This window comes from Sebastes fasciatus, chromosome 10 (assembly GCF_043250625.1).
Source record: "Sebastes fasciatus isolate fSebFas1 chromosome 10, fSebFas1.pri, whole genome shotgun sequence".
In the NCBI taxonomy this organism is placed as follows: domain Eukaryota; kingdom Metazoa; phylum Chordata; class Actinopteri; order Perciformes; family Sebastidae; genus Sebastes; species Sebastes fasciatus.
This window is the reverse complement of record NC_133804.1, coordinates 32,136,848-32,159,876: the sequence shown is the minus strand read 5'-3', so window position 1 is coordinate 32,159,876 and position 23,029 is coordinate 32,136,848. Positions and strand designations below refer to the sequence as shown.

Below are 23,029 nucleotides of genomic sequence, written 5' to 3'. Positions count from 1 at the left end.
AACAAACACGGTCACAAACTGTTTCTCATTTTACAGCTAAACTGTGCTCTATAAGATGATTATGGAAAACATTTGAGAGGAGAAATTAACGTAAGGCATTAATGTAACAGAATAGTCATTCATAGTTGATCAGAGTTGCCTAGTTTGACCGTTATTCGCAGTTTGAGGAGAGATTGACAGCCGGCTCTCATAGACGGAAACAGGTACGTTGTTGTTTTCACTGCTTGAGCTCACTGGATGAACGAACACAGATTACATGCATCATAAACTGTCATGTTTACCAGTAGAGAGAAAAGACTCGCCTTAAGCACAGCAACATTATTTAGTAAGAGCATTTATTCTACTAAACCAGAGTTTTTATACAGTCAAATTATCAAATAATATAAGATAAGAGGAACCTTTATTAATCCCCAGAGAGAAATTCAGGTGTCAAAGCAGCAACATCAGCAAACAGAGTGAAACACAGGAGAGGTAAAGGTATACAAAAATTATAAAAACAATAATTAGATATAAAAGATACAGAGTGAATGGGTGAAATTGTGTGTACAGTACATCAATAAATAAATGTAGTATGTACAATAAATAAATGTAGTATGTACAATAAATACATTTAAAATGAACAATAAATAAATGTAATATAAACAATAAATAAACGTAATATGTACAATAAATAAATGTATGTACAATAAATAAATTTAAAATGAACAATAAATGAACGTAATATAAACAATAAATAAACGTAATATGTACAATAAATAAATGTAATATGTACAATAAATAAATTTAATATGAACAATAAATAAATGTATGTACAATAAATACATTTAAAATGAACAATAAATGAACGTAATATAAACAATAAATAAATGTAGTATGTACAATAAATAAATTTAAAATGAACAATAAATGAACGTAATATAAACAATAAATAAATGTAGTATGTACAATAAATACATTTAATATGTACAATAAATAAACGTAATATATACAATAAATAAACGTAATATGTACAATAAATACATTTAAAATGAACAATAAAAAAACGTTATATACAATAAATAAAACGTAATATGTACAATAAATAAATGTATGTACAATAAATAAATGTATGTACAATAAATAAATGTAATATGAACAATAAATAAATGTAGTATGTACAATAAATAAATATAATATGAACAATAAATAAATGTAGTATGTACAATAAATAAATGTAGTATGTACAATAAATAAATTTAATATGTACAATAAATAAATGTAGTATGTACAATGTACAATAAGTAAATGTAGTATGTACAATAAATAAATGTAATATGTAAAATAAATAAATGTAGTATGTACAATGTACAATAAATAAATGTAGTATTTTCAATAAATAAATGTAGTATGTACAATAAATAAATGTAGTATGTACAATAAATAAATGTAGTATGTACAATAAATAAATGTAGTATTTTCAATAAATAAATGTAGTATGTACAATAAATAAATGTAGTATGTACAATAAATAAATGTAGTATGTACAATAAATAAATGTAGTATGTACAATAAATAAATGTATGTACAATAAATAAACGTAATATGTACAATAAATAAATGTAGTATGTACATATGTGCAGTCTATAAAGTGGTATAATGGATGTATAGTGTAAAGTAAGTGTAGAGTACAATGGTTGTGGAAGATGTGTATGAATGGAAAATGTTAATGTTATTAATGTAATGCAAATTTGATGTTGTATATATGTATGTGATACATTTAATGTACTTGATTTCGGACCCCAGGAAGACGAGCTGGTGCCATTGGTATCAGCTAATTGGGATCCTTTTTAAATAAAGAAATAAATTGGATCGTGTGTTTTATTGGATAAGAGGAGCAATGTAATTTATTTTTTAACTTAAAATGACATATTGTTTACAGCTTGGGTGCCTGGCCCTTTAAGAGCCAGTGTGTTTCCAGCAGCTTGGAGCAGCCAGAGAGACTGCAGCAGCAGCACATCATCATCCTCCTCATCATCCTCCTCAGCTGCTGCTGCTGCTGTTAGACCACCTGACAACCAGGACAACCAGGACAACCTCCACCACCTCCACCGTTCAGCCTCTCAGCCGGTTCACATCGCCGACCACCCCGCGTCCTGGAGCGGGGATATGGGGGGCATCTAGCCCGCTCTGCTGACCAACTAGACTCCTCTGGAAGCGGTCGAGGTCTGACTCCCAGCAGACAGAAAGATGGTCTCCTGGATGATCTCGAGGATAGTTGTGTGAGTATCCGAGCTGGGCTGCATCTTGTTGTTGTCTGTTCAACGTTACATCCTCCATTCATCATCAGCTGTCTCTTCTTCATGATTAACACCGCGCAAAACTAGCTAGCATCCATTTATGCGTCTGGATTTATGTTAAATGACAGTAAAACCGTGTTTATTGAGACAGCGAGCTGAGCAGTTCTCTATAGTAACCGTTGCTCTGTTATTCAATGAACTGGTGCAGCAGACTGCTCTGCTAGCTTGCTGGGAGCTAACGTGTGCTGGCTAACCACCTGACAGTTGGCAGAGGAAGGAGCTGTTAATCTGGCCACGTTATTCAAGAGAAACCTGCTTAATATGCCAGCCTCGCTGCAGACAACAAAACAGGCATTTTAAAACATCCCAGCCTTGATATAGCTGGTGTGTATACTGAGCACCATATGGTAACAACATGATGTGCAAGGCTAACTTAAAGCCCAGTCAGCAGTCATGCATGTGGGTCTACCCATCCATCCTGTATTCACATATACTGGCCAGATAAATGTGTATACATGTTTTTTACATTACAACATGTCTAGTCCTTGCTGTGTATGAGTGGATTCAGGCCTGGACTTCCACCTGAACACACTGTCTGTGGATGACTCAACTAAAGCCAGCAGCTGCCCTCATCCCCATCCCTCATGCAGACATTTTATTTGTTTAAACATCCCAGCCTTGGTGTGTATACTGAGCATCATATGGTAACAACATGATGTGATGGCAAGGCTAACTTAAAGCCCAGTCAGTCATGGATGTTGGTCTACCCATCCATCCTGTATATTCAGATATACTAGCCAGATAAATGTGTATATGTTTTCAATATTACAACATCCTTGCTGTGTATGAGTGGAGCAGGATTCAGGCCTGGACTTCCACCTGAACACACTGTCTGTGGATGACTCAACTAAAGCCAGCAGCTGCCCTCATCCTCACCCCTCATGCAGACATTTTATTTTTTTTATAATGCTGCATTAGTGTCATCTTATATCAAGAGACCGATCTGAGTTTTTAATCAGGATAGTGTGGCGTCTGACCTTCCGGATGTACCTGTCTGTCAGTGATGTCGTCAATTTCTTGTGGATTTAACCACGATGTACTTGCAGTAGGCAGTATGTTTTTGGCATCATTGGGCATAACAACCTTTCAGCATATTGTAATTCAAGTGTTCTGAGCGATAACTAGACTTCCGCACCTCCTCATGACTCTGTTTTCAGGCTTTAAAGGTCCCATATTGTAATAAGTGAGATTTTCACGTCTTTTTTTATTATAAAGCAGGTTGAAGTCCTATATAAATACTGTGACAGTATTGAAACGCTCAATCCACAGGGAAATACACACAGCTCGTATTCAGAAACTCTGCATTTGAAACAAGCTGTCAGGATTTCTGTCGATTTGTGATGTCACAAATATACAATATTTAGACCCTTTACACAGATTTAAACGTAAACATTCTAAAACTAGGCAGCGCTGATCAAATATGAATCAATATGCTGATACAGTTACACAGCTGCTTTAAGCTTGGAAGTGTTTTTTTTTAAAGGCCCAGGTGTAGAAATGTTATCGATGTTTCATCATCATCGCTATAAATATTCTGCTTGCCTTGATTACATAAGTAGAGGATAACATTGGCAAACGGTTGCTTTTAGTGGCTTCCAGCTGGCTCTTCCACTTCACTGCACCTCAGGTAGTCATGTGAACGATGGGAGACAAACAATGTGACTGGATGTGCATCATAAAGGCTGCTGCACATCTAACACAAGATCAATCATTTGTCATCTTAACTTTGCACTTTAAACATGCAGCTGCCTCTAAATTGGACAGTGTTGTGTTTTTCATTACAGATGAATGATTAGTCCTAACCAGAAAAACTGAAAACAGGTGAATAAGCAGTGTAAAACACTATGTTCAGTATCTCTGATCATATAGTCTCAGCGAGAGGACGGGACGGCCTCAAACTCGGTGAAGTGACCCTGAGATGGGGACACAAAGAGGCACAGGGCGTCTGCTGAGGAAGTCTACTGGCCTAGAGGCCTGCTACGAGTCGCCTCAGCTTACTGTACAGAGCTGAGCGGCGCTGCACACATGACTGAGCAGCTCAGACACATACTGGGACTGCGGACCTTCTTGAATGCTGAGAAAAACAATAGAAATGTAGCTGGAAGCCTCACAGAGAGACTCTTAGTGAAAAACATTCAATCTTTTAGTTTAGATTAGGTCACAATCGGTGGTTACACTGTAAGCAAACGGGCAAACTAGTGACTCTCTGAACTCTATTCTCCCTGCTATCCCGTAACTCAGCGTTTAGCATCCTGTCACATCAGCACATATCACCACAATGGCACAGGACGCAACCAAACGCACATCAAAAACACGGCTCTGTTTGCACGGTGTCCCGATCTGCACGTGGTGACCCACCCCTGGCACACTTTTGTGTGTTTTTCCATTTTGTGTCGCTGCAGTCTTCCTGACTCCATGAGCTCTGTTATATATTTGTTTTCCACTGATAATCAGACCAGTGTGTTTTGACAAGCCACCGCCCATCCACTCTCTACTGTGTGGCGTCACCATTCAGATCAAAACCACCAATAATACATACTTGTGTTTACATAAGCTCCAAGCTAACATAGCTAAGTGGCCTTGTTAAGCAGGAACACATTGATTAGGTGTCACAGTCGACACCCAGAGGCCATGTTCTCAAGCTGAATCCCCTCCTCTGACTAACGCTTCTCTCCTTTTGTTTGCAGCCTTGCCTTTGGGACGCTCTACCCGGCATACTCCTCATACAAGGCAGTCAAAACGAAGAATGTGAAGGAATATGTGAGTATCACCTCTAATTATTTAATCACAGCAGACCGTTTCTGACTCGTCTGCTTTGTTTCACTCTTGGGATATTTTGCCCCGGACTGCTGTTTGCTATTTTTAAGTTTTAAATGCACATTGTGAGAAGGAATATAATACAAAGCCTGCAGATAGACTTTAGGCCAGGCACACACACAACATAGTTTAATAGGAGGACACATATTAATCACCTGGAGTAATTTTTGTTGAGATGTTGGCCACTAGTGATGTACTCGACTGAAGAAATTCTTAGTTGACTAACATTCATACGATTTTGTCAACTAAACGACTAATAGTTGATTTAATCGACAGATCTGTAAAACTGAGTTTCTCCACAAAGAATCATGCAAAAGCACCACTTTATATCTAGTGTTTACCAGAGATGTGCTCATAAGTTTCTCGGAAAAAAGTCATTCAGCATAAAAAACGACTAATCGACTAAAAAAATCTTAGTCGACAGATCAACTAAGAGCTGGCAGCCCAGTTGGCCACACTGACTATTCTATGTCTTTGAGCATTATCACTCAAAGACTGATAACCAACATTTTAAGCATGTTTTCTAATGATCACAGATGACCATGATAACTGGGGCACACCAACCTTCATGAAACTGGGTCACTGAGCCACCATAATTACTCTAAAAGACAAAGTAATACCTCCATATCGCTCTCCTGATTCTTCTTTTACATGGATTTTCATGTCCATGTGGGATAAAAGACGAATTGGGAACAAACAGATAATTTGTATCCAACACCTGCAAAGAATATATGAATGTGTGCACCTCCTAATGATTACATAACAGCCTGCCGACGCTGCAGATCGTGAATACACGTCTTCTTCATCTGGTGCAGATGTTCCCAACCCAACCTAGGGAATAAATGTGATGGATCACAAGAAGATTAACTCGATAGGAAAGAATAAAAAAAAATACTTTTCTAAGTCAGAAAAAAATAAACTTTAAGAGGAAACAAGCTAATAGAATTGGGAACAACTGATCTGGTAGGCGTTTTGTCTGAGACTAACACCCATAGCATGTTAAGTGCATGAAACTACCAAATCGTTTGGTACCTAAATGATTCATAGTTTAAATGTACACGTCCTTATGTTGTCATGACGGCCTATAGTACCTTAAAATTTCCTCTCAGCTCACTGTTCTTTTAAAACTCAACACACGTGAATACAGTTGGGCTCATTGGATCCACAAGAGTCTCAGCTTTACAGTGATACCCAATTTATGTAATTTAAGACTGTTTAGGGACCCCAGTATGCAGAAATATTCAAACACATCATTTTAGAAACACATGAAATAATAAAACGCATACAAAACTTAAACAGGAATTAAAATTCCAGTATATGATGTATATAATAATTTAATTTAAAGATCCCATATTATGCTAATTTTCAGGTTCATACTTGTATTTTGTGTTTCTACGAGAACATGTTTACATGCTGTAATGTTAAAAAAAAACTTTATTTTCCTCATACTGTCGGCCTGAATATGCCTGTATTTACCCTCCGTCTGAAAGGCTCCGTTTTAGCGCATTTCGACGGAATTGTGACGAAATTGCACAGAATTGCGTTGCTAGGCAACAGCTTGGGTCCATGTGTACTTCCTGTCAGCTGATGACATTCACATACACTGCAACCAGGAAATAAACTGGGACACATTTAGAATGTTTACATTTAAATCTGTGTAAAGGGTCTAAATATTGTATATTTGTGACATCACAAAAGGACAGAAATCCTGACAGCTTGTTTCAAATGCAGAGTTTCTGAATACGGGCTGTGTGTATTTCCCTGTGGATTGAGTGTTTCGATACTTTCACAGTATTTATATAGGACTTAAGCCTGCTTTATAATAAAAAAACATGAATATCTCACTTTTATATAATATGGGACCTTTAATAGCTCGGCTCCATTGTCACCGATACCCGATCCAACTATTTGAGTCAGTATCGGCCCGATATCGAATCCATTATGAGTGCATCCCTACCTTTAAGTAACACAACAAATAAAGTGGTAATGATGTTCAGATGGAATAACCAGTGTTACCAGTGGAAACCAGGAGAAAAAAACCCAGTAGATTCCCTCTCGATTTTAATAAACGGGGTCCTCCGTGCTTACCTCATCATCACTGCAAGGGATGAGAGAGGGGTGGTCCAGGAGGAGGAGGAGATATCAGCATCCTGGCTCTCTGCCTAGATTTGCATCGGAGAACAGTCTCCTCCTGGCTGGTTACCATGGCAACACCCCCCCGCCCCCCTTCCCAATTGCTACTCAAGCAGACAGCCACAGAAGAAGCGAATAAGGGAGGGAGAGAGAGAGAGAGAGAGAGAGAGAGAGTGGAGGATGCCATTTTTAGAACTGATGTTTTCATCCCCCTTTCCTCTAGTTTCTGATGAGTCAAATGATTCACTGTTATGTGTGTTTATGCGGCTGTCTGTGGCCTGTTAATGCCTTTTAAACACACCGTTACAGTGCAGGGCTTTACTCTTCATTTTGTAACATTTGATATAGCAATATTTTTGATTATTGGATAATGTATTTTCCACTAAATCTATGGTATTGTTTACTGAGCTAGTTTGTCTCTAAGTGCCTCATTTATTGCATTTCATTTAGTTTAGACGATGCCCTACATGTCCTTTGTCTCCGGGACATTATCCACGCATACTGATGTGATCTGACACGACTTAAAACATATGTTCCATTTCTGCATTGGCATGTCTGTTTAGCCCCACGTGTCTCAGCACGTGTACACCGGATGCTGTGGGTTTTTTATGTGCTATTTTTTGTGATGTTCTCTCTCCTCACCTGTGTCTGTGTCTGTGTCTGTCTGTGTCTGTGTCTGTGTCTGTGTCTGTCTGTGTCTCCAGGTGAAATGGATGATGTACTGGATAGTGTTTGCGTTGTTCACTACTGCAGAGACGGCCACAGACCTGCTGCTATCGTGGTGAGTCAAGAGAGCTGCTGATCGTGACCCTCGTGCCCTACTGGCTTGAAATAAACACACTTATATAATATCAATAGTCATGTGTGTTTCTAGTGCTAAGGGTACTTGATATTTTTAGTACAATGCCTCTTATTGAAGTGTCTTGTCACTTTAAAAAAATGCAACTCACACAGTTATTCAGCCTTTTTATATATCAGATCAGCGTCTTATCTTATTGTGTCTTTGTGTACGTTTTTTCTTTTTTATTATATTTTTATTGACACTTAGCAACAAACTTACTTCCATGAAATAAGTTACAGACCCTGTATACATACATCACCCACCTATGTCTGTCTGAAGTGCCGTATTTTAAGATTTGTTATAGAAAAACAAAACGGTAAAAACTATGAACAAATAGGGAGTGATCTTTTCATTTCCATACAATCCTAGATTTGCAAAAATAAAATCTGGCCTCAGTTCTCCCAGCGTGACACAAACAATTCCAACTTATGGTTGACGTATGCTGTTATCCTCCATTTTTTAAATGGCCATCTGGGCAATTTAAAGTTGGGCTCTCCTGTGATAACCACTTCCTCGTTAAGAGCCTTTTTTACCAGCTACCAGCAATATATTTAATAAATGTCTCTTTTCAACCATTCTTGAGGCTTAACTCCAAAAAATAAAGTCTTACTCTCCAGGGGAACATGACATCCTGTAAGGCATTATGAATCCCTCTCCAAAGATCTTGAATGACGGGACAATCCCAGAAAACTTTGTAATGATGTGCATTCAGATTTCCACAATTTCTCCAGCAAGCTGGGGAGTTACTGTCATAGTGGGATTTCCGAGAGGGTGAAACAAAATACCTTATCAGACTTTTCCAACTAAACCCCCTCCAAATGTTTTCTTCCCTCTCCCATTTAGTTTTCATATACAGCGTTGAGTGTATTTTAAGATTTAATAGCCCTTTATACACACATGAAATGATTCTAACAGTATTTGAGTTATATGCTTTTTAAAACATTTTCTATCAAACCCGTCGTGTGTACCTTTTTTCAAAGTTTTCTTTTCCTCTCCTCCGTTTCATTACCCAGGTTTCCATTTTACTTTGAGCTCAAGATTGCCTTTGTGATCTGGCTCCTGTCCCCGTACACCAAGGGCTCCAGTGTCCTCTACCGCAAGTTTGTCCACCCAACGCTGTCCAGCAAAGAGAAGGTAGGAACATGACCCTTTTTTTTTTATTTTTTTTAAATCTTTACGTTCATCCCACAAATATAATCTGGTTTGCACGTCCACGTTGAAATATTCAGATTTTCCTCTTTGTACCGATGGCTTATATTATTGTCTTTCTCTTTCAACTGTCGCCCTGTGCTGTAGGAGATAGATGAGTACATAGCGCAGGCCAAAGACAGGAGTTATGAGACCATGATGAGGTTTGGAAAGAGAGGTCTCAACCTGGCTGCTACTGCTGCGGTCACCGCGGCCGCCAAGGTGAGCTCTCCATGATCGAATAACTTGGACTAATTAATTGAAGCATGTTTTCATTAACGTTTGACATCTATAATATCTTCATTGTAGACTTCCTGTCTTCGTTCCAGATCTGTACAGATTACGTGACTCTAATGATGCAGTTCACCACCGATATTAGAACGTGTTTCAAATAGAACAGACTTCAAAGCTTTGTTGTTTTGTAGAGCAAAATGACCATGAATGAGGTTTGCTACGACATTAACCCCCCGAGAACCGCGATCCCGTCTGACTTTACTGTCTTTCAGAGGCTGTAGCAGGTTCAGTGTCAGGGCTAGAGTGAAGGCACAGATATCATATGAAAGTAGCAAACCTAAGGAATCCAGTGGTACCAAGGAGGATAAATAACGCTTCAAATTTGGGCTAAAATTTAGCGAGGAAAAACTGGCAAGGTCATTTTCAAAGGGGTCTCTTGACCTCTGACCTCAAGATATGTGAATGAAAAAGGGTTCTATGGGTACCCACGAGTCTCCCCTTTACGGACACGCCCACTTTATGATAATCACATGCAGGTTTTTTCATGCAGTATAAATGTGTTATTTTCGCCTATTCTAAAATAGTATATTTTAATATTTCTGCATACTGGGGTCCCTAAACAGTCTTGAATGACATAAATTGGGTATCACTGTAAAGCTGAGACTCTTGTGGATCCAATGAGCCCAACTGTATTCATGTGTGATGATGTTAGTCCCCATAGGAGACATTTCATTGTAGTGAGACCATTTTTTAAAAACTTGACCTCACTGTATAAAATGACCTGTGGTGACCTCTAGACCAGGGGTCTTCAACGTTTTTCAGGCCAAGGACCCCCAAACTGATGGAGAGATGGAGCAGGGACCCCCTACTATATATATTGTATAAATGTGTGTTTTATATTAAACTGGGCCTAGTGCCATGTATAAATGTACCTGGTTCAAGTGCATTCAATACTAAGCTATTCAAATAATACACAGGTTCATATATTCATGTTTTTATTTTAAACATCTGCAAGGTACAGTGAGTAGATAAATTGATAATAAATAATATATAATTATACCTCCGAGGACCCCCTAGGAGTCGTGGACCCCCTGTTGAAGACCTCTGCTCTAGGATAATAACAGCCTCATGAAACTCTACAGCCACAAACTAGAGACCTAGAGCATTCAGAGGATGGATGGCTTTCATAGGTAGATTGACAATGAGGGGTTTCTGAGCAGTTTACATAACAGAAGTGTTCGCCATCCAATTGCCGAAAAATTGCAATTCTTGCAGAAATCTCCAAATCTATCTAGTCTATTGTCTATCGTGGGTCTCAGAGGGTTAATAAGGACATCCTACAGTTTGGTCAAAGATGCCTTGTATCAGTTCTATAGTGCAGACCAGTGATCACCCCAATGCGTCCTCAATATGTTTGGGATGAATTCACAGCTGTCTACTTGACATAAATTGGATTGCCTTAAGTTATATTAAGCTCGGTTTCTGATGCCCCTTGCTAGTTTAAAACAATATGAATAGACCAAATTATACCTTCTACCAAGCCGGTCAAGAGGACCAAATCCCTTACTTTACTGACTGACTCTAAACAGCAGCCTGAAGGTGCAACAAACTGTTCTTGAGCTGATGTTGTCATGGGCTCGTAGCAACAGTAACTTGTTGGCGCTGCCAAATCTGTGTTCTAATCTAATCGCAAATGATTACAGTGACTCCAAAGTCCTAAATGTACTGTAATGTTTAGTGGAAGTTTTTCAAAAGTGTTTAGACTTTAGCACATTTACACAATACTAGTTGATGCTCTGTTCAATATTAACATGCAACTCAGTTAACTGACACTCAAGCAGAGATTCATTTATGCACAAATTGTGCAAAAGAAAATCTTTTCAATGCAGTTTCTTATTATTCGCTCTGTCAATCAATATTATATTTAATCTAGATTAATCACACACTTTTTATCAGTTCAAAATGAACCTTAAAGAGAGATTTGTATTTAATACTCTTATCAACATGGGAGTGGGCAAATAGGTTTGCTTTATGCAAATGTATGTATATATATTTATTATTGGAAATCAATTAACAACACAAAACAATGACAGATATTGATCCAGAAACCCTCACAGGTACTGCATTTAGCATAAAACAATATGCTCCAATCATAACATGGCAAACTGCAGCCCAACAGGCAACAACAGCTGTCAGTGTGTCAGTGTGCTGTCTTGACTATGACTTGCCCCAAACTGCATGTGATGATCATAAAGTGGGCATGTCTGTAAAGGGGAGACTCGTGGGTACCCATAGAACCCATTTACCTTCATATATCTGGAGGTCAGAGGTCAAGGGAACCTTTTGAAAATGACCATGACAGTTTGGAAGTTTGGTATGACATGGTTGATGCCGATGGATTCATTAGGTTCTCTAGTTTCATATGATACCAGTGTCTTTCATCTAGATTTTAAACTGAACCCGCTACAACCTTGGAAAGATCGTGAAAACAAATCTGCGTTAACGCGTCATTATAGCGTTAACTTTGACAGCCCTATTCCATTATTGATATTTTTCAATTAATTGACCAAAAGATGCCAGAATCCACAGTAAAGCCTTCAAATCCCTTTATTTACTCAACCAACAGCCCCAAACACACAATGGTATGAAATGTAGACAACCAGCAAATCCTCACATAATAGTTGACTAGTCATTGCAGCTCTAGATGATGCAGTCGGGAAAGTTTCATGCCCATTTCAAGTGGTGGAAAAGCTGAAATGGCCAGAAACATAAAGTTGTTTGTACAAGAAATAAATGGGAGATTTAATATTGAGAACCGTGGCTGCACAATATAATTGCCATAAAATTCTGTCCTATATTTTCAGCCTCATGTAGATCAACTTAAAACAGTGTTTCAGTAAACATGAGAATTAGTCATCAAATTTTATTTTTAAAAGACCTATTCCTTTAAGACATGAGTGATGCAGCTGTAAGGCTTGATATTCTCACGCTGTCTCCTGTCTGACGTGTCTGTGTTTGTCTTTGCTGTGATGCCCAGGGGCAGGGCGTGCTCTCGGACAAGCTGCGGAGTTTCAGCATGCAGGACCTGACTCTCATCAACGCCGAGGACGAGCTGGGTCTGCGCACTACAGACGCCCGCATGAGACGGGACCCTATGGACGAGATGAGCTCGGGGTCCAGCACGCTGCCTCGGGCCAAGAGCACCACTGCACGGCAGAGTAAGGCCTCACAACACACACTGCTTCATTAGCAGCTAGTCAGGCCATGTGGAGTCATGTGATTTTTAAAGCACTGCAGGATGGCAGGGAGGAGGAGATGCAAAGAAGTGTGGAGTCAGGGGGGTGAAAGCATGTGATTCCAGTGGGAGGAGAAGCTTGGAAGGAGGACTCTTTGTGTCTCGCTCCAGTGCCGGCTGGCGGGCTGTGTGGGCCTGACGATCTGTGAACTGAATACAGAGAGAGAGACACAGAGGCAGTGAAACAATGAACGAAGTGGCTCATTTTGATTCATACTTACAGAGAAACCATGAGCAACTTCAAAACCCAGTCAGAGAGAAAGATGGAGCAACACACTGAAGTGAAAGAGTCAAACAGCTAGAGTTCAAATAAAGGGTAAGGTAATATAGTGAAGAGCAGCACACAGCCACTTCTCAAGCATAAGGGCCTTATTTTAACTATTATATGCTGTTTTAGCATAGAATTGTTAAATAATGTTTATAATAAAGTCATTTTCGATAAACTGAGGTAAATATTGAGGTAATTTGGCAGTAATTCCAAAGAAATTTCAAATAGGTTACTTGCTAATTATCACTTTATTACCATGAAATTTGCGGACCTGTAAAATGAAGTATTACCAATAAAACTGTCAGTATTTCACCAATTTTATTTTTTACTATCCCTTTAATCATCTCATGACCACTCAGATTAATCTGGCAACCCCCTTACAACACAACACGTTTGGGAACCACTGCTGTAGATGGTTAAAGTTTGTATTGGGGACTTCCAGTCTTAGTGAAAGAGGAACAAGCTGCAGCACCAGAGTCGACCAAAGCGCTCTCTGCTGCTCATGTAGCTTTTGGTGTGAGTGCACTAATATGGATGCACCTATGAGGATCCTCTCTTTACTTTTTATTAGCACATTTCTTTATACAGATACTGTAACAGAGAGACTCCTTTAACTTCAAAACTGTTGGAAACAAAACCTGTATGTTGAAATGTGGCCACCGGGTGGCGTTAGAGGCTGTGACTGCAGTGATGTACCAGTCTGCTATACACACTTTTGGACAGTTGCTTCAGTCTTTTTCAATTAAAGGGAACAGAGTTTCATCTATTTAGTACTTTAATGTTTATAGAATGAAATCCTTTCGGTTCAGAGGGAATGAAATGCATAAATCGGAGTTCAATCTCTCAGCTGTCTGGGAGATTAGCTCAGATCATCAGATGATTCACCAGTGAGTGACCAACAATTTTTTTTGTCCAATCCTTGCAGCCCGCTCTTTGGCGGCCGCATCACTTGCTGACGAGACGTCATCCCAACACAGCTCTGACCAATCAGACACGAGAACTGAACACTCTGATGAAGACCCTGGAGACAAAGCCCCCAAACGCGCCGCCACTGTCAAGGCAACCAAGAAACCTGCTGCTGCTAAGACGGAGGTAGGAGCAACACAGGGCGAGAGAAGGCTGACTCATGTGATGGTTTTAACTATAAAATAGTGTTTAAGAAAAGCATTTTGAAAGAAAGATATATTATATATAATATATTATGCTATATATAATATATAATATGATATTATATTTTATGTTATACTATATATATAATAAATATATCATTTATTATATTATTTATTATATATTATATATAATTTATTATATATTATATATAATAATATTATAATATAATATATAATATCATTATATATAATATATTACACTATATATAATATATAATATGATATTATATTTTATGTTATACTATATATAATAAATATATAATTTATTATATTATAATTTATTATATATAATTTATTATATATTATATTTAATATATAATAAATTATATATAATATAATATATAATAAATTATATATAATATTATATTATAATATAATATTATATATATATCTTCAACTGTGCAATAATGACTTAACAGTACAATAATTTAGTGCATTAATTCAGCTGTACAATAATCCGGTTTACTCTGGCTAATTCTTGCATTTTTACACAATTAATGATAGATCCTATTTTTTATCATTATTATTTGCAGTGTTGTTAAACATATTTCATATCTGTATTTTCTAATGATTTCTCTGTTTATATAGGACCTTTTGTGTCTTATCATAAAACTTGATGTGTCACCCGACTTTAGTCGAACTGTTGGACCTCCTTTCCATTTTTAATGATTGATTGTTGGCTTTCTCCTTAATTTCCTTCTGTCATTTAATCAACAACTTTAATTATTCCTGTTGCTCTCGTCTCTCTGCAAGACTCAAACCAAGACGGTGAAGAAGCCGACCAAGAAAAAGGTCACGGCTGTCAGCGCGGAGACGCCACCATGAGGCCTGCTGTCCACATCCACCGACCTACACCCTCTCTCCCCCCACAGCCTGTAGGCCTCTTCTTCCTCCGTTTGGTCTCCACACAAACACACACTGTAAATATGTCGAGCACTGAAACGGTGTCACTCTTGCTGGGGTTTTAGAGTAAAGTGCAGGTTTTGTTTTTTTAGCAGTATCTGGGCACCTTCAGGTTGGGAACTGCTCTTTTCTATTTTACTGGGTTGTTGCATATTTTCTTTACTTTCTGTGAGCTCATCCCAGATTTAACAGTCTGGGATGTTTCTTTTAGTCTGATAATGGTTAGTTATACATCCATAAATGCTCCTTTTTCCCCTTTAACCCCTAGACGTTTGATTGAATTATCTCCAGTAGGATGTCACATTCTTCTCCTAGTTATCTAGATTCCCTTATGTGTCCTCCGGGCTACTCCTGCTTGGTTTCAGTTTAAAAAAATAAGACCTTCTCGGTGCGTCGCAGGATACAAGTCTGGGTCCTCATCTGGACCGGACCGTGATGGTAGATCTCCTCAGATGTTGTCTCTGGAGCACAAACATCACAAAAACAGTTGGCTATAAGTTTATTACTGAGGAGTAAGAAGGTGGTTGACCTCAACTTTAAAGCATTGCCCAATAGTTATAGACATCCTTAATTACTGTTTCAGACCTAATCGTTCCCACTTTTAACTACAGCTCAGCTCATGCCAACTGTTTTGGTTCCCTATTTTAACCTTAATTTAAACTTCTTTGACTGCATCTTAGGCCTCACAGCTTGTGGAGGAGTTTAACTTCCCCTCATTAAGCCTGTATACCTCTGAGTGAGTCTAGCTCTGCTAAGTTCAGGTCTCACTTACGGCAACTTTCTTTCTCACTGCTTCTTAATGTGACTTTCACGTCACATGTACTGGTGGTGACGGGAGTGGTTTGTTTAGTGTTGGCTGGTTATCCTACATCTAGACTTCACTCCCTTATTTTTACTATACCTGTTTTATCCAGTTCTTTTGGTCATGTGATATATTAGTAATAAGTAATGATCAGTTGTGCATAGCCGGGGGCCTCTTAAGGTTAATGCTGTAAACTCCCGATAAATGCAGTAGTCATAGAAGAGCTGCCGGTGTTTGTGAAGTAACCTGCTTTCACCACAGTAAGTGACGTCTGTATATTGTTTGCGTTCAAGTTCAACATTAGAAAGTCATGGAGTAGCTCTGCACTGTCTCACTCCTTTTGACCCTGCTGTGTGGTGACACGCTGCTCTCTTTGTAATATTTATACTATCGCAGAAGCCAGGATAAAGCGAAGCAATATGGAAGTAATTAAACCAAAATGAGAACATATACCTGTGCTGTTGTTCCAGATGTAGAGGAAGTGTTTCTAAACAGACTGGACTTTAGTTTTGGGATGGGCTCTTCTGGTTGCACTGGGTGTGGTTTCTTCTGAGTCCTTTAATGAGAGAGATTTAAAAGCATGAGACTACTTCTGCTGTCTGCAGTGTGATACTAGTTTAAACCAGTAGAGGGAGACAAACCCCACCTCACAACTGTTGGCAGAGTTACTAAACAATATGTAAACACAGTGTAAATAGTAACCTTGACTGTATATACAGAATGAGCTTGCTTGCCTTATTCATTCTCTGGGCTTAAATCCATTTACTTAAAAAAAAATGTAGTCTTGACAAATCGTATGATCTTAAACTGGAAGAAGCGCAGACTAAGTGATTTTTTTGTTTTGTTGTATTTTTAACATGTTTACTTGTATTTTTTCTTGTTAATTTTAACTCCTCTCCATCACTAAGTAGGGAATATCCAAATGCGTATAAACTGATGTTTGTACATCCACATTCTGCTCTGTACTCTACTTAGTCTTTTAAGGCCCAGAAGTTGAAAACAGACTTTTGACATAATTTAATGTTTGCACTCAATGAAAATACTTTTTTTTTTTACACAACCCTGTATTTTTATCTTGTGTTTATACCATTTTTGGATATTTGTTTGTTATTTTCTGTTTGAAATCAGTATTGTATACAGGGATGCTCATTTGTATATTATTTGTGCCAATTCTCAAAGCTCCATGTGAAAAAGGGTTACAGTGTGTGTGCTGGGACAATGTTATCTATAACAAGGACATGTATCAGTAATAAAACTACTAATAAAGGAAATCAAATGTTACCGAGTATTGAATTATTAAAATTATTAATACAGGTCGACGTGAAAGAGCCGACGTGTAAAGTCTGAACATGGGTGCAAAGTTTTGTTTTTGTTTTTTATGTACTACTACTATACTATGACTTTTTTTGACATACTATACTGTGAGTTTTTTTCCTGACATGGTTATACTATGACCTTTAAAAGAAAAAATGTAGACATACTATACAATGACTTTTTTCGACATACTATGAATTTTTAAAACATTTTTACAACATACTATACTATAACTTTTCTTTGCATTTTTCCGACATAGTATACATGGACTTATCCGTTTTTTCGACATGCTATACTATGACTTTTTTTTCTGACATACTATATTATGACTTTTTTCGTCATGGTTATACTATGACTTTTAAAAAAAAAAATTCCGACATACTATACTATGACTTTTTTAATCTTTTTTCGACATAGTATACTATAACTTTTCTTTGCATTTTTACGACATAGTATACATTGACTTGTCAGTTTTTTTTGACATGCTATACTATGACTTTTTTAAAAATCTTTTTCCGACATACTATACTATGACTTTTTTCGACATGCTATATTATGACTTTTTTTGTCTAATCAACTTTCCCTTTAAGTGCAGTATTGTGCTGGACCTCTGGTGGCTGATCGACACACGAACGAGATGGCCACGCTGATCGTTGGTTCCATGGGCTGGAGGACGGGAAATAATGTTTTTGTGGAACTGTGAGCTAAAAGCAACGAGACCTTGTGCGCCAAAGAGACCACGACTGCAGAGGCGCATCGTCCAATAGTTGTGTATTTGTGTTGAAAGTGTGTGAGATCAGTCTGAAAAATAAAACTATCATTGTTCGCTGCAATCTGACTCTTTGTCTACATTGACATAAAATACAATGACTTTTTGTCATAGTATAGTCTGTCGAAATATTTTCCCAAAAAAAAAATCATAGTATTGTATGTCGAAAAATTTGATATAAAAAGTAATAGTATAGTATTTCGAAAAATTTCCTGAAAAAAAACCGTCATAATTTAGTCTGTCGAAAAATTTCCTGAAAAAAAAAGTTATAGTACAGTATGTTGACGGTTTCGGCTAAAAAAAGTCATAGTATAGTATGTCAAAAAATGTTATGTAAAAAAATCATAGTATAGTCTATCGAAATATTTCATAAAACAGGCAAAGTATAGTGTGTCAAAAAATGTTATAAAAAATGTCATAGTATAGTATGTCTAAAAATTTCATGAAAAAAACATCAGATTAATATGTCGAATTATTTTATGAAAAAAATTCAGTATAGTATGTCGAAATATTTTCCAAAAAGAAAAATCATAATAACGATGTCGAAAAATTTTATGAAAAAAAAGTCATAGAGTGTGTCTAAATATTTCATTAAAAAAGTCCTAGTATAGTATGTCGCAAAATTTCAAAAAAAAAACCCTCTGTATTTTGAAAAAATAATTTTGAAAAATTTCCTGAAAAAAAGTCATAGTATAGTATGTCGAAAGTTTTGGCAAAAAAAAGTCATAGTATAGTCTGTCGAAAAATTTCCTGAAAAAAAAAATCCTAGTATAGTCTGTCGAAAAATTTCCTGAAAAAAGCGTCATAGTTTTTGTCGAAAGTTTTGGCGAAAAAAAAAGTCATAGTATAAACTGTCGAAGAATTTGCTAAAAAAAGTCATAGTATAGTATGTCGAAAAATTTCATGAAAAAAAGAGTTATAGTATAGTCTGGCGAGAATTTTCATGAAAACATTCAAAGTATAGTTTGTCGAAAATTTCATAAAAAAGTCATAGTATAGTATGTCGAAATCTTTTGCGAAAAAAAAGTAACAGTATAGTATGTCGAAAAATTTCATAAAACAGTCAAAGTATAGTAGGTCAAAAAATGTTATAAAAAAGTGCATTGTATAGTATGTCTAAAAATTTCATGAAAATGTATGTCGAATTGTTTTATGAAAAGAAGTTATAGTATAGTATGTCGAAATAGTTTCAGAAAAAAAATTCAGTATAGTGTGTCGAAATATTTTCCTAAAAAAAAAATCATAACGATGTCGAAAAATGTTATGAAAAAAAAGTCATAGTAGAGTGTGTCTAAATATTTCATAAAGAAATTCCTAGTATAGTATGTCGCAAAATTTCCTGAAAAAAAGTCATAGTATAGTATGTCGATAAATTCCATAAAAAAGTCATAGTATAATATGTCGAAATTTCTTCCGAAAAAAAGTCATAGTATAGTATGTCGAAACATTTCATGAAAAAAAGTCATAGTATAGGATGTTGAAAGTTTTGGCGAAAAAAAGTCATATGTCGAAATATTTCATTAAAAAAGTCATGTCGAAAGTTTTTGTGAAAAAAAAGTCATAGTTAAGTATGTTGAAATTTGTTGCGAAAAAAAGTCATAGTATCATATGTTGAAAGATTTTGGCAAAAAAAATGTCATATAATATAATAAGTATAATATGTCGACATTTAAAAAAAAGAAGAAAAGTCATAATATCATATGTCGAAAAACTTTATGAAAAAAAATGTCATAGTTTAGTATGTCGAAACATTTCACAAAAAGTCATAGTAGAGTATGTCCACATTATTTTCCGAAAAAAAGTCATAGTATAGTATGGCGAAAAATTTTCATAAAAAAAAACGTCATAGTTTAGTATGTTGAAAGTTTTTGCGAAAAAAAAGTTATAGTATAGTATGTTGAAAAATGTCATTAAAAAAAATCAGATTATAGTATGTTGAAATATTTTCCGAAAAAAAAATCATAGTAACGATGTCGAAAAATTTCATGAAAAAAAAACGTTGTAGTATAGTATGTCAAAAAATTTTGGCTAAAAAAAGTCATAGTGTAGTGTGTTGAAAAATGTCATTAAAAAATGCATAGTATAGTATGTCCAAATGTTTTGTGAAAAAAAAACTCATAGTTAAGTATGTTGAAATTTGTTGCGAAAAAAAGTCATAGTATAGTATGTCGAAAACTTTCATGAAAAAAAACCGTCATAGTACAGTCTGTCGAAAAATTTCATTAAAAAAGTCATAGTATAGTATATCGAAAAATTTCATGAAAAAACCCGTCATATTTAAGTATGTTGAAAGTTTTGGCTAAAAAAGTCATAGTATAATATGTTGAAAATGTCATTAAAAAAAGTCTTAGTATAGTATATTTAAATATATATAAATATAATTCTTTCTTTACTCTTATTCAGCTTTGTTGACCCTTGTTTTAGTATTTCTATTTCTGTATGTATAATGACAGCAAAATAAAGTCAAATTCCAATCAAGCTTATAGTGATGATGATCCAACAAAACAAACATGAAAATAAAAACATGACATACAGTAGCTGGCACAGCAGTCACATTATTCACAAACACAGCTGACAGAAGCAACAGCATCATTAATCAATTATCAATCATCAACAGCATCATTAATCAAGTCTATAATGGATCAAAGAGCACTTTAACGTCAAATAAATACACTTTAACAGCCTGGCACGGCGGACATCACACACACTGACAGCTGACAGCAACATAACATCCAGCTGTGAGCTGACCTGAACTAAACCCAAACAAGAATACTGAAATAGACCACCAGTCAGAAACTGTTAAGTGTCTTACTTTAGTTGATGACAGCAGGAGAGGTCTTGGTGTTGAACCAGAGACAACGAGCTTCAGTCTGGTTCTTGTTGAGGAGAAACTGTCCTCAGGAAGGAGAAGAAGGTCTTGGTTGAGGCTGAACTCTTCCACCTGCTGCTCAGCTTCCTCAGGTGTTTCTGTTCTTCAGGTGTTTCTGTTCCTCAGGTGTTTCTGTTCTTCAGGTGTTTCTATTCCTCAGGTGTTTCTGTTCCTCAGGTGTTTCTGTTCTTCAGGTGTTTCTGTTCTTCAGGTGTTTCTGTTCCTCAGGTGTTTCTGTTCTTCAGGTGTTTCTGTTCTTCAGGTGTTTCTGTTCTTCAGGTGTTTCTATTCCTCAGGTGTTTCTGTTCTTCAGGTGTTTCTGTTCCTCAGGTGTTTCTATTCCTCAGGTGTTTCTGTTCTTCAGGTGTTTCTGTTCTTCAGGTGTTTCTGTTCTTCAGGTGTTTCTATTCCTCAGGTGTTTCTGTTCCTCAGGTGTTTCTATTCCTCAGGTGTTTCTGTTCTTCAGGTGTTTCTGTTCTTCAGGTGTTTCTATTCCTCAGGTGTTTCTGTTCTTCAGGTGTTTCTGTTCCTCAGGTGTTTCTGTTCTTCAGGTGTTTCTGTTCTTCAGGTGTTTCTGTTCCTCAGGTGTTTCTATTCCTCAGGTGTTTCTGTTCTTCAGGTGTTTCTGTTCCTCAGGTGTTTCTGTTCTTCAGGTGTTTCTGTTCTTCAGGTGTTTCTGTTCCTCAGGTGTTTCTATTCCTCAGGTGTTTCTGTTCTTCAGGTGTTTCTATTCCTCAGGTGTTTCTGTTCCTCAGGTGTTTCTGTTCTTCAGGTGTTTCTGTTCCTCAGGTGTTTCTGTTCCTCAGGTGTTTCTGTTCCTCAGGTGTTTCTGTTCCTCAGGTGTTTCTGTTCTTCAGGTGTTTCTGTTCCTCAGGTGTTTCTGTTCTTCAGGTGTTTCTGTTCCTCAGGTGTTTCTGTTCCTCAGGTGTTTCTGTTCTTCAGGTGTTTCTGTTCCTCAGGTGTTTCTGTTCCTCAGGTGTTTAACGACTGACCGTGTTATTATCTGGTGACTTTCAGCCGGATGCTGACTACTAGTAGTAACTTTAATGTAACAGGTTGAATGTAGATAATAAACACAGAGGAGGAGTATTTAATTAAAACTGAAGAAGTAAAGTTGAAGGCCTCCTGTTGGTGTTTTCAACAGCTGCTGGTCACTTACGGCATCAATCACGACAAGAGAGCACACCGCGCGGCTGCTGGGTCAGGTCTAGAAGGTAACCGGCAAACTGCAAAATCTGATCTGAGATCTGAGCCAAACTCTCGCGAGACTCGCTGCCCGACGACCTATCGTATTCGAGATCCAAGCATGTAGTCCAGGGGTCAGCAACCTTTACTATCAAAAGAGCCATTTTAGGCAAAAAAAAATCTGTCTGGAGCCGCAAAACATTTGAGCATTGTGATGAAGGTAACACAGTTTATAGTCTAAGTATATAGTATATAAGTCTAATGCATTGAGGGCCAAAGAGCAAATGTACTACGGAGTATTAGGGCCACATTGAGGGAAATAACATCTGAGATTTACAGAATAAAGTCATAACTTTACAATAAAAAAAGAAAATAACACGTAAAATTAGTACTTTATAATAGTAAAGTATGACTTTATTCTCATAATATTATGACTTTATTCTCGAAATCTCAGATTACTTTTTTTCCTCAGTGTGGCCCTAATACTCCGTCATACCGTCGTACCATAGACCTACAACAATGATAAATAAAAATGAAAATGTAAACAAAAAAAACTGTTTTTCATTTCCATTTTTAAAAATCCACAGGGAGCCACTGGAGAGGAGCTGAAGAGACGCATGTGGCTCCGCAGCCGCAGGTTGCAGATCCCTGGTATAACGCATGCGCAGTGTAACTGGAGCTGCGGTCGTGCGTTGCTATTGGCTCAATAGAGTGCTCCTGGGATGATGTGTTTTTCTCTGTAGGCCAACCAGGAAGTTAGCATCGTCCTGATTCCTTCTACAAAGAGCCAATGGGATTTTTCCATTGGGTTTTTAATTATTGCAGAAAATTAACTCTGTGGCAAACAAACATTTATGATATTTACACGTTTTGTTTAAGAAGATAATCGTCACAAATGAACACCAC

General features: G+C 37.0%; 1 protein-coding gene across 1 annotated transcript; it reads left to right on the top strand.

Moving 5' to 3' along the window:
- On the top strand, window positions 1-17,267 carry reep2 (receptor accessory protein 2). The gene is made up of 9 exons (XM_074649444.1): window positions 1-203; window positions 1,919-2,258; window positions 5,024-5,096; window positions 7,991-8,067; window positions 9,141-9,261; window positions 9,424-9,537; window positions 12,587-12,767; window positions 14,038-14,204; window positions 15,035-17,267. The coding sequence occupies exons 2-9, from the start codon at window positions 2,227-2,229 to the stop codon at window positions 15,104-15,106; spliced, it is 837 nt and encodes a 278-aa protein (XP_074505545.1). The 5' UTR covers window positions 1-203; window positions 1,919-2,226; the 3' UTR covers window positions 15,107-17,267.
- Window positions 17,268-23,029: the final 5,762 nt, after the last annotated feature.

Bases quoted from the DNA above. Each gene is read 5' to 3' on its own strand.
- reep2 (XM_074649444.1), top strand. From the start codon at position 2,227: ATGGTCTCCTGGATGATCTCGAGGATAGTTGT. The intron at 5,097-7,990 runs GTGAGTATCACC...CTGTGTCTCCAG, and splicing joins CGAAGAATGTGAAGGAATAT to GTGAAATGGATGATGTACTG. The intron at 12,768-14,037 runs GTAAGGCCTCAC...CAATCCTTGCAG, and splicing joins GAGCACCACTGCACGGCAGA to CCCGCTCTTTGGCGGCCGCA.